Raw genomic sequence first — 12,582 nt, forward strand, 5'->3', positions numbered from 1 at the left:
CATTGAACATTATCAAAATTTTTACTTGAGGATTGAACCTTACCTTCATACCTTTGACGAGGTCCTTGAGTAGCAGCAGGTTTTTGAGGTTTTTCTGAAGTAGGCAATTTAGGAAATTTTGAAGGTTGTGCACCTTTTACATCCTTCTTTTCTTTCATTACCTTGAGATAATCAGTGAACTTCTTCGAGATCAAAGTAATTGAATTCTCTTCAAGATCAGATTCCTTTACTTCCTGTTGAACTTCAAAAAAATCATTGTAAACATCATTACATACTTGAAAGGCAATAGACTTACCTTTTGAGTCATCTTCGACTTCCAACTTCATCTCATAAGTGCGAAGAGAACTAATTTACTCATCCAAACCCATTATAGATGTATCTTTTGATTCATCTATAGCACAAACCTTGGTTTGAAATCTTTTAGGGATAGAACGAAGCACTTTGGATACAAGTCTCTCGTTCGAAATAGGATCACCAAGAACAGATGCTTCATTTGCAAGGCTCTTCAATCTTCCATTATATTCCATGATGGTCTCTGATTCCTCCATTCTCATTTTCTCAAATTTTGAAGTTATGAGACGCATCCTTGTTTTCTTAACACTTGTCGAGCCTTCACAGTGGGTTTGAAGTTTCTCCCAAGCATCCCTAGCACAAGTACAAGTACCAATTAGATTAAACATGTCCATATCAACTGAAACAAACATAGCATTAAGAGATTTAGCATTATAAATAGCCGCAGTATTCTCTTCGGCTGTCCATTGTGATCTTGGCTTTGGTCTTGGTACATCATCATCTCTCATAGGTGGTGTCCAACCATCAAGAACACGTTGCCAAGCCCTGAACTCAATGGATTGGATGTACATGCTCATCTTTAATTTCCAAGGGCCGTAATTTGTTCCATCCAAAATAGGTGGATGAATTGCACTTGTGTACGGAGTGTCCATAACTAACCTGTAACACAAACCAGGAACTCACTTAGTAAAGTAAAGTGGTGGCTCTGATACCACGTGAAAGAAACAGTGTACGTGGTTGGTTATGTAAAATAGGCAGTGTTGTCCTTTGTGTTGTAACACCACAGATAACACAGTGCAGCAGAAATTTAAAGCGTAAATAAAAACACAAGTAATTAATTTTCCACGAGTATAAAACTCGTGCGGGTGCCTTAGGGATAAATATTACTAGTAAACGTAAGATCAGTCTTACAAAGCAATCCTAGTAATTTTACAAAAAGTCATTAAATCCTAAATTTCTCATCAAGTTGAGAAATCAAACTTGCATCCTAAAATACAACAGAGTATAAAAGAAATTGGATGAAACTCCCGTAGCCTAAATTGAAGAGACAAAAAAGATCTTCAATAACACAGTTCCCACAGTGTTGTCTCTGATGTCTTCAACACGAACGGCAACATGGGGACATGCAACAATGATGGTTACAAACCTTGCTTCAGAGTTCTTCAAATTCTTCAACAGAATTCTTCAGAGTATGCGCAGTGTATTATCGTCTGAAGTCTCTCTTCATCTTGTGCGTGAAATCCCCTTTTATAGATTAGCATTCAAATCTTGAAGATTTCCTTAGATAGAGTCCTACATGAATAAGGAAACATATTTTAGTAGGAAATAAACTCTATCAAATCTTGCAAATCAAATCTTGATAATATCGAATTATATTATATCAAATAATCACCTTATCAAGACATGATTTAAACTAGGCAAATATATCTTTAACATAATCGATATATACTCAGGATATTTACCATATATTTTATCTTGTCTAGAAAGCAAAATCTAATAATATCAATTAATACAAGGGCCGAAAATATCAAGGAATAAAATTCCTTTCAAAGTTGAAATGAGAAAAGTTAAATGAATGAAAAGTAAAAGTATGAAGTGAATTGGTTGTGACTTAGACGTGCAATGATGGGTCGGGGGATGCCCTGACTCACTTGCCAAATTGAGACGTGTAGTACGGTGTTTAACGGGAGACATCTCGGCATCCCTACCAAATTCAGACGTGTAGTACGGTGTTTAACGGGAGAAATCTCGGCATCCCTACCAAATTCAGACGTGTAGTACGGTGTTTAACGGGAAAAATCTCGGCATCCCTACCAAATTCAGAGGGGCAATGTGGTGTTTAACAGGAGAAATCTCGGCATCCTTGCCGGCATTGTATACTATAGTCATCGATCGATCAAAATCATAGTCACAATCGAGAATCTAAATTCAAAATTAAAGTAAAGGATAAATGATTCATGAATGTTGTTTTTTCATCGCATATTGCTATTATTCCTACTTCGGGCATGTTATGAAGCTTTTCTTTCGTGTGAATTTTCATTGTATACTTAGTACTACTTTTAGTACGATGCATTATTTTGAACCCTTGCTGTATTATTTAAATCTTGCTGGGCTTTTAGGCTCACTACTATGCTTGGTGCAGGTTGTACTTTTTTGAGATCGAGGGGCATGACTTTCGAGTGGACTGCGATGCGGGTAAGGCACATCCCTCCGACCTATGCTATTCTTCAGCAGAAGTTTATTCAAACTTGAATGTTATGAAATATTAATTTTGTTTATTTGACAATGTAAATGAAATGATTTTTAAGATTTGTTTCTCGATCTGTAAGGATTAAATTGTAATATTTTGATGTTTGCGATGTTGAACATTTTCCCTTAGTCTCTCTTTCATTTATTCTGGTCTAGTTTATCTGTATTGTCGGTTGCTTTTGTTGTTTGACGTCTGTGTCAGGTGGGTTTTAAAATAAACAGATGGGTCATGCCGAAATTTTTGAATAATCCGCATTTTATTTAAATTTATTTAAAGTAGAAGTTTAGGGTTGTTTAAATAACAATATACAATCCCAAGAAAAGGAATCTGTAAATACCTAAATAATTATACAACCAAATCAAATACTGTATCAACTCAATACAATAAAATAAAACCCTAGGCGAAGCTTCAGCTGGCCAATCCATTGCCTAGCCCCTCTTGGATCCACCCGCCTCATCCAAACGCAAACCTTCCCCATGGAATAGGGTGTCCAGATACACAAAGTATGAGACGTGAGCATAAAACAGTCAGCACGAGAGTATGAGTATACATGAATGCAAGTGTACCTCCTACTGACTAGAGGCCAAGAATCAGATAAAAAAGACAGATCGGGCCCTAGTATGTAGCACTCTGTGCCGTCGCTTCAGGAGGTGGCTCACATACCGAAAACCAGTGGATACTCCGGACCCAAATCGATGGAATTCCATCCACTAACAATATAGGGTAAAACCCTACTACCAGACATCTCAAAAGAGATAGCTCAATATGCAAATGTATGCACCATATAATCATGTCATATAAATCATGCAGTCACATAATACATGCATACTCAATCGGGATATCTCGAACAGTACTTTCGTACCTCAAATACTAGGCAAGCTCTACCAGCTCTAGGTCCACGCCTATAATCCGCACTACACTGCCAAATGATACTAATATCATTATAGTGCTCTAAAAGCCTTAACTAAGCTATTGCATGCTTCTAAATATTTTTAGGAAGCAAAAGCTATGTCTGCGTCTGTCGTCAGCCTGTTGCTGTCGCTTGCCTCAAAACTAGGCCACAGCTCCGCTACGACGTCTGGATCGCTATGCCACTTTCGGATTCCCAATGGGACGCCTAGAATTCCCTAGATCTAAGTTAGAAGACTAAGGAATCGAGAGAAGAGAGGTGAATGGTGCATCTGAAAATGAATCTTGGCACCTCTATTTATAGACAGAGTTCGGGCCGTCCGAACTGGCTTCGGAGCGTCCGAACACGTTCGGGCCATCTAAACTCGACTTTGGAGCATCCGAAGTCCCATCAATACGTCAGTTGTGATGTCATCTTGCTGACGTAAGCAATGACGTAATACTGGACTCCGATCGGGCTGTCCGAACCTGCCGACGGAGCGTCCGAACACGTTCGATGCCTCCGATCCTGGCTTCGGATCGTCCGATCACGTTCGGAGCCTCCGATCTTCCTTTCGGAGCATCCGAACTCAAGGTTCCTAATTGAGATTAGTTCTTTAATCTCTTTATTTGGTTACGGGCTACTACAGTTTATGTCATTATTTTTAGTTGCAAGAATTTTGAATTTTTTATTATTATAAGTTATTATAGTATTGGTTCTTTCTTGTTGGAAAATTTGACAGTAAATAAAAGAAGTTTTTAATCTTTTATTACGATCTAAAATACGTTTTATGATGTGTTTATATTAAATCTCGTATCAACAATCAATCTTTGTTATTATTTAAATTATTTTTTGTATTTGTTTTATTAGATTTTCATTGTGAATTATGATGGGTAAAAGAAAATTTGAATCTGGAAGTTCAAAGAGAAAAAAAGCAATAGATTTATTAAATTATATATTAGCGATCATTATGTTTATTTTATTACCATTTTGTTTGTAATATTTTTCTATTTTAAAAAAAATTATATAGATCTTAAATTAGCCTAGGGCCTCTAATTTTCTAGAGACGGCCTTGCATATATATATATAAATGCATGTATATGTATACACATGCATTTATACGTATACGTTATACATATATCCACATATATATATACACGCATACATATACATTAATACAGTTTTGCTATGCTGCCCACCAACCGTGCCAACCTCTGTGCCCACCATGTATAAAGCACTCAACTATTGCACATGGTGAGCATAGAGGTTAGCACGGTTGGTGGGCAGCATAGCAAAACTCTACATTAATATATATATATATATATACATGTAGCACATGTTAATACATATATATATATATATATATATATATCCATATATATCATATATATATCCTGTATGCTTCATTGACTCTTTTAATCCAAGTACAGTTAGGATCTATTTAAAACTTTAATTATTTTACATGATGAGCTTGTACTCTTACAAGACCATAAATCATGCGCTCATTAAGTGCTATCATCATAATTCTGATCAATGATCCAACATCATTGATGTGACAAACTTAACTCGATGTTATTATGATGCACATTTTAATTTTCGAAATCACTGAAGAACAATTGCTAATTTTGGAACACTTCCATTGAAATTAGGCATGTGCATTTAAAATTTCTATATGCTTTTATAAATTCATTTATAAGCTTATCGTTTGATCCAATCAAACTTATTTATTATAAATTCAACTATTTGAAATCATTATCTCAACGGGAACAGGGAAACCAATACTTATGTGACCCTCAATGGTTTAGAGATACAACTAGACGTGGTTTCACAACTCTTTGTGATTCAGGACATTGCCATTTATACAAGCTTACCCTAACTCGTCTCATTCTATGCATCAACACCTTGATCAAAAGAATGTCAGAATTCATTTCTGATTGGACCCATCAAAACATGGTAAGAGCGTCTAGTGGCATCGCCCCATGATTTCCTAGGTATCACTGGTAGTGCCTGCAAGAACCAATCGATTATAGTTATCGTACAGTATGGTCCCTTCATCTCATATATCCCGATCGAATAACTTCGGAAAATCAATCAAGCTTACTGGTTGTTCAGAGTTGGTGGCGATTCATATAGTCCCTTTCTATCCCTCAAAAGTTTAGGGTGTTTTGGTGGCTAGTGTTCCATAATATAATTCCAACTGGTACGAATCTGGTTTCCCACCATGTTCCGATTTCTGATCCATGCCCTCTTTGTCGCTTCTCCGAGGATACTACTTGTCATGCTTTATTTTTCTGCTCGTCATTGAAGAAGTTCTGGCGCCATAATGAGGTTTGGAATTTCTTTAAATCATGTCCAGTACTTGATTCTCGAGACATTTGCTTACGGCTAATGGAGATGCCAAATCACGGCGAGATTTAAGAGTTTGTGTGCCATACGTGGTCGTTATGGGTGGAAATGTGTAAGGTGTCTCATGCGGAGGTAACGGAGATAAGGGATTAAACTGAGCTTGGTCGGGCGATGCTCCATGACTTTAAGAAGGCTGTGATTGATTTGTCTCTTCAAAGGTCTCGGATGCCATCTATGTCTCCAACGACTTGGGAGAAGCAGCCAGCAGGCCACCTGAGGATGGATGTAGATGCGAGCTTTAATGAAGCTGCAAATTGTTGTGGTATTGGTGGGGTGGGACGTGACAATGCGGGTCGACCTATTATTGCCTTCGGTAAATCTATTTTGATGCCGAGCTCAGTGGTGCTGGGGAATTGTTGGCAATTAAATAGGGACTCAAGATTGTTCAGTAGAAGGACTACAAACAGGTGACTATTACTTCAGATTCACTTTTGACGGTGCAATCAGTCACTCAGCCTCTTGAAAATATCAATTATGCGGGTCTTTGTGCTTCAAATATTAGCTCTCAAATATTGGATCTCGACATAGTTTCATTTTTTCATGTTCGAAGAACAACTAATGGGGTAGCCCTTGCCTTAGCAAAATTTGCTTGTTCATACCCTACACCTTTTTGTTGGGTGTTTGAAACTTTTCCTAGTTGACTTATAAATCTTGTAATGACTGATATTTCATGATAAAAGTACAAGATTTTCTATCAGAAAAAAAAAACTTAATTGGAATTTTTTGAGGTTATTTTTGAGGTTATGCTCAGTTTTCATGATGGAATCGCCAAGCCCGATTGGCGTTTCGGAGTCGGGTTAAACACCATCAATGAAACTATGACCCTAATGAATATAAATAGTACATGATGGGGAAATAAAAGATCCAAATACACAGAACTAAAAAAGCTTGAAAACGAACTTTTAGCATTTTTAAAGACAAGATGGTCCATGGTTAAAGTTATGTTAACTTCGGATAAATCCAAATATTATTGAGTTTGTAATATGTTTATTTCAACATCTCAGGCGATTCAGCTTGCTGATGGAGCAACACAACCGGGTTCTGGAGCCACCTCGGCACCTGCAAAGCCATTCGGTAGCTTCTTGTCGAGCCCCCATAACTTAGAAGTTTTTACGTCGTCCTGTGCCATTTGCCTTGAGAACTCCTCATGATCATACTGCAGAGTGGCTTTGCCTCCAAACTCAGTTGGGAGGTTGTCCACATCAAAATACGACCTCATCAGTTCAACGCTATCGTTGTTCTTTGGGTACACGAACTTCACCTTCTGGAATGTCTTAGAATCTAAAAAGTATTTAACCACCTGCAAATGTATGAATAACCATGAATGAAAACGTGAATAAGAAGGATATGGGCTAGGAGACGATGACAATTGTCGTGTCAAGAACTATGTATCACCTACCTTCCAAAATGCTTCAAATATGCGAGGAGGATTGTACAGAAATGCTATGGCTAATCTCTCTGGATAATGATTTTGTAATATATTGACTGTATCTCGAGCTGACTTGATCGGGACGTTGGTGCTCAAAGACCAACCTGTAAAGTCTATCAACCATGCCATCTGTTCCTGCCCTTCTGGGAGGTTAAGTATGGCGTTCTCGATGAGATAAACAAGGTGTTTAATCTGGTTATCAAGTGATGTAGTATTCTGTAAACATACAACAGCTCAGTTTAGATAGGAAAATGGGAAAAATAAAGTAACTCGCAATGTCAGTGAGCTTGTTCATTAACCTGCAATCCTGGTCTTAATATAAGAACGGTCCTACCATGGCGATCACGAAAGTTAGCACGGAACACCTTGCCAGTCTCGCCTTCTATTGCAATTTCAGGCTGAGAATTAAAGAGATGGAATGTTGATTGATGATGACAAGGATAAAACAAAAGCAATAACATTACACCGTATAAGATACATCGCATTTTACATTCGATGCTTTACGTTTTAACCATCATCAGAAAATGACATCATTATAGATTTTCTTACCCAGCAGATTCCTTCTGGTTTATAGCTTGATCGCCATCTCAACGTCTCTTCCAACATTTTCTTTGACTTATCGACATTCCAATTCCGAGCTTCCAAATACCTCTTCAGACAAGCATCACTGCAATACTTCAGGCTACGACCTGAAAGTGGTCCCAGGGAAGCCTTCAGCTCATCGACCTGACAGTAGGCAGAAAATATAATTTGAGTTAGGACTAATGGACCAACTCTATAAATTCCCAAGTTTTATTAATTCGCCAAATGTCCAATAAAAAGATCAAAGGAAACATTGCTAGGCCTTGAAGTCCAAACACAAAATTTCCCATATTGCCGAAGAGGACAACCAAAACCGAAAAAACTAGTCTTTCAGGTCGGAAAGCCTCCATAATTTATTAGCCGCTACATCGAACCAATATGAGATCATAACAAGATGTTCAACATGAAAAAAAGACATAGAAAACTATTACATCAACTCATGCTCCAATTCCTTCAACAGGAAAATAAGCAACCAAATCTCGTATATTATCTCTAAATGCAAAATATAGAAAGTTACCTTGCGCTCATGCTGCACTTCGATACTCTCGTCATCATGAGAAGAATTACTCCTGCGGCGAAACATGGTCTTTGATGGCTCTACTTAATGTAATAAAAAACCGACATAATAATTATTAACCAATCAAGATAAAAGGGAACATACATACAGATAATGAAACCACAATAAAATTCAATATATTTGTCAATAACATCTTGATTAACATCATATAAAAGCTTCAGACAGTTCAATCAAAAGTTCAGACATGAACAATTTAAGGCTAAAGAAACGTGCAAATCCAAGATTCATGGTATAAAACAGAATTCAAAACTCACCAAACTCTAGATGATAAAATTAAAGGGGAAATTCAATTCAGTTGAAAATAGTCAGAGATCAACATCAAGTCAACAAAATTCAGTCAATTCAATTGTATATTTCCATTCTTTTTCTGTCTTTCACTTTTCCAGGTAAAGAGTGGTGGGAAAAATCTTATATCGATCAATAATAGAAAATGCAAATGGGAAAATGGAAAGGAGAAATTAAAATTACAGTCACCAACACTCAGAAGTCCCTAATTATGGTTTGATGATGGATCCTCAAACAAAAACTTCCAATTCTCAAAGTCGAAAAAAATCAAATCATTCAAGAAAAAGATTGCATTTTCCAATCAACCACAAAAGATCAGAGCATTGACTTCCATACAAGGCCACAAAGAGCCAAGAAATCATACCAAAAATGTCCAAACTCTCACTTACCCAATAACAAAAAAACCTAAGATCGGATTAATTCACCAAGAAACCGAAAAAACCAGAACCAAAATCCCAAAACAGATCCAAGAAACAAAACCCGGCAAGAAAACCAAAATCCCACTTCCCATATCCTAAACCAAGCGCATATAGATATACAAACCAAGTGGGAAAAGAAAAAAAAATCAGAATAAAAAATCTCAACCCATGAAAAAGAGACGACAAAAAGGACAGGAAAAAGAAAAAAAAAGAACAAAATTTTCACCTGTGGATTCTGTCACACCCCTGGGAAAAGAATGAAAATTCAAGATCAAGAAACTAGTGTCCTGTTAGCCTCGAGAAAAAAAGTCATGCAAAATCTTCCGCGAACTAGACAAATCGAAACACGGAAAAATGCTCAAATTCACGCACCAAAACACGCAAAAAACAAGCTGTGATCAGCTCCTCAATATGAGTGCGTGAACTCTGTGTGTGTGTGTGTCTATATATATATAAAATATTACAATAATCTTGTCTTGGTATTTGGTGGAGCGAATCTGATTTTCTTTGTTCCGTTTTCCTTGGGTGTGGGCCGTCTGGTGTACGGCGTCGTTTACTGCAACCACAAAATACGTGTCCATCCCATAAATTCAACTTTAAAAATCACTTTGATTCTAACATCGATATTTATTAAAAATTAGCGGTACACTTTTAATGTTTTAGATTTCTGGTAGGGCAAAGTCACACTTCGATTGTCTCCAGACAGATCCAATTATTGTTTTTATTATTGTTTTTAAAATTTTTTTATTATATAAATGTTTTATTTTTTAATGTTATGAATAGATAAAATTGTACTTCAAACGTAAAAGTGACTCAAACGATGACTAAATTAAAGGAATGCGGAGAGGCATTATTTTGAGCACTATCTAGAAGGCCTTCGTGGCATTGCATAAGAGTCATGAATCCTCATAGTATGCATTAATTGACCTAATTTTTTTTTATCAAACTTTACCTTTTTTTAAAAAAAATTATTACTTACTTCTTCTCGCTCTTTTAGATTTTTTTTTTTTTATTTTCATAGTAAAAAAAATATTTGGTGATATTCGGAGGAGGAAATCACCTCAGCTCATCGATGACTTTAAGATGAAAGCTCGTCCCTAATCAACTAGGACCAGCTCAGGAGTTCGGGAGCCCGGGAACTCGGGAGCTCGGCCAAGCTCCCCCACTATAATTACCAGCTGGGGTCGGGAGCTCGGTCTCAGGAGCTCGGGAGCTCGGCCAAGCTCCCCCACTATAATTACCAACTCGGGTCGGGAGCTCGGCCTCGGGAGCTCTGGAGCTTGGTCAAGCTCCCCCACTATAATTACCAACTCGGGTCGGGAGCTCAGCTCGGGAGTTTGGGAGCTCAGCTCGGCCCTAATGGCAGTAAGGAGTTAGCTTGGTAGATTGGTTCGGCAACCTTGGCGAGCTAGCTAGAATGTTAGGATCAGTGTTTAAAGTGAGTTCAAGGATTCAGCAATAACTCATTTACCTCTTTCCATATGACTCCAAGGAGAGCAGCAATATAAAGTTCTAGTGATTACAGTTCAGCTCAGATAAGATGTACAGATCAATAGTTCCTTTATCAAATGAGATTCAGACGAGATCTCCGCCTATATATTCGGGATCGTGATCCCGGGATTCTCGGGTTCTTGATTAGGAAGGTAAGCGTAATGTCCGGAGCTCTCTCCTATAAATATCAGGTTTATTTTCATTGTTTGGACTCCAATTTTTTTCACTCGTGTGCACACACCACTCTCTATATTTCGCTATCCTAGCATCTGACTTGAGCGTCGGAGGGGATATGCCGGAACAGCTTCCGGCCCTCCTTAACACTCTTGTTCGTGGTTTCAGGCCAGCAGCAGTTCATCTTTTGTTGGAGGAGTTTCTTTAGCTCATCCAAGAAAATCACTTTATTGAGGTATATCAATTGGCGCCGTCTGTGGGAAATTTAAGCTAAGGCGTAGATATGGCAGGAAGAGGAAGAGGAAGAGGGAGGGGAGGAGGGAATGTGGCGGACATGACTGTAGATCAGCTCAGCCAGTTCATCACTCAAATGGTGCAAACAGCCATGGGTCAGAATCCACCACCTCATCCCCCTCCACCTGGAGGTCAGCCAAACTAAATGGATTCAGTGTGGGAAGAGATCAGGAGATTGGGTCGGCAATTCGGAGGTCGGCCTGGGCCTATACAGAGGGAAAGCCCTTTTGCTCGGGCTATTCTAGATGAAGAACTACCTGCGAATTTTAAGCAGCCCACTTTAGGGGAATATGATGGGAGTTCAGATCCAGAGGAAAATTTTGGAAGGTTTGAAAATACGGCCCTGTTGCGTAGATATTCGGATGCAATTAAATGCCGGGTCTTTCTCACTACTTTGGTGAGGTCAGCTCAGCAATGGTTCAACCTCTTACAGCCTGGTAGCATCCGAAGTTTCAATGACTTCAGCTCACCCTTTTTACACCAATTTGCGAGTAGCAAAAAATATTTGAAGACTTCTCTCAGTTTGTTTAATCTGAAGCAATCTGAGGTGGAACCCTTGAGGGAGTATGTTCAGCGCTTCAATACAGCAGCTCTGAAAGTACCTGCTGGCACTGCCGATACCTTGGTAAACTCTTTTACTCAAGGGTTGAGGGGAGGAGAGTTTTTCAAGTCCTTAGTCAAGAAGCCTCCTTTGACTTATGATGAGCTCCTTAGTCAAGCTGAGAAGTATGTAAATTTAGAGGATGCACAAAGGCAAAGGAGACAGGAAGGAACATCTGGGAGTAAGCCAAATAGCAAGTTAGGAGCAAAGGTAGAGGGGAAGGCAGAAGTAGGAAGAAAGAGGGTTGCAGAAGAGATGAACAGGGCTAAGGGACCCTACCCTTACGTACCACTCTCGGTAAGCCTGGAAAAGGCAATGCAAGTCTGTGAGGATAGGCGAGCATTTGTGAGGCCCCGGAATGCTGAAAAAGGCCCGCGGTTACCGCCATCTGACAAGTTTTGCGACTTTCATCAGGAGTATGGGCATATCACTAATGATTGCCAGAGGCTAGGTGAGGAAGTTCAGAGGATCATGTATGATGATCCTCGGATCAGGGCTTAGCTAACTCGAAGAGCAAACCCTCCTCGCCAAAGCCGAGCTCCACAATGGAGAAATCAGAGGAATGAAGGCGGGGAAAATCAAGGCGATCATCAAGTAAGAGCTCCTCAAAATGGTCAAAGAGAGAGGGTTCAACAAATTGCGAATCACCCTCATAGGGGTATGATCCATATGATTTCAGGGGGTGCTACGGATGGAGATTCAGGAAGGGCTCGCAAAGCTCACTGGCGTAGGTAGGAAAATTTCGAGGTAAATTCTCAGCTCAGCTGTCCTAATGATCCGATCATCAATTTTGTAAGGGAAGATTTAAAGGATGTGGTGGTACCTCATAATGATCCTTTATTGGTTAATTTGACCATAGCAAATTATGATGTGGCTCGCATCTTTGTGGATAC

At 38.7% G+C, this 12,582-nt stretch overlaps 3 protein-coding genes across 5 annotated transcripts; 1 reads left to right on the plus strand and 2 right to left on the minus strand.

The window, feature by feature from the left end:
• Positions 1–350: 350 nt before the first annotated feature.
• LOC140879284 (uncharacterized) lies at positions 351–944 on the minus strand. Its single transcript, XM_073282961.1, has one exon. The coding sequence runs from the start codon at positions 942–944 to the stop codon at positions 351–353; it is 594 nt and encodes a 197-aa protein (XP_073139062.1).
• Positions 945–6,665: 5,721 nt separating this feature from the next.
• On the minus strand, positions 6,666–9,702 carry LOC140882168 (uncharacterized). 3 transcript variants are annotated; one of them, XM_073287981.1, is made up of 7 exons: positions 9,594–9,702; positions 9,356–9,459; positions 8,366–8,445; positions 7,816–7,992; positions 7,566–7,664; positions 7,237–7,482; positions 6,666–7,137 (listed from the first exon to the last, which is right to left on the minus strand). In XM_073287981.1, exons 3-7 carry the CDS (start codon positions 8,429–8,431, stop codon positions 6,847–6,849), a joined length of 879 nt encoding a protein of 292 aa, XP_073144082.1. In that variant the 5' UTR covers positions 8,432–8,445; positions 9,356–9,459; positions 9,594–9,702; the 3' UTR covers positions 6,666–6,846. The 3 variants fall into 3 exon arrangements, with proteins under 3 accessions (XP_073144082.1, XP_073144081.1, XP_073144083.1); XM_073287980.1 differs by lacking the exon at positions 9,594–9,702 and having other exon boundaries at positions 9,356–9,567; XM_073287982.1 differs by lacking the exons at positions 9,356–9,459; positions 9,594–9,702 and adding an exon at positions 9,100–9,329.
• Positions 9,703–11,233: 1,531 nt separating this feature from the next.
• LOC140879285 (uncharacterized) lies at positions 11,234–12,190 on the plus strand. Its single transcript, XM_073282962.1, has one exon. The coding sequence runs from the start codon at positions 11,234–11,236 to the stop codon at positions 12,188–12,190; it is 957 nt and encodes a 318-aa protein (XP_073139063.1).
• The last annotated feature ends 392 nt before the right edge of the window (positions 12,191–12,582 follow it).

Source organism: Henckelia pumila, chromosome 2 (assembly GCF_033568475.1).
Source record: "Henckelia pumila isolate YLH828 chromosome 2, ASM3356847v2, whole genome shotgun sequence".
Taxonomy (NCBI): domain Eukaryota; kingdom Viridiplantae; phylum Streptophyta; class Magnoliopsida; order Lamiales; family Gesneriaceae; genus Henckelia; species Henckelia pumila.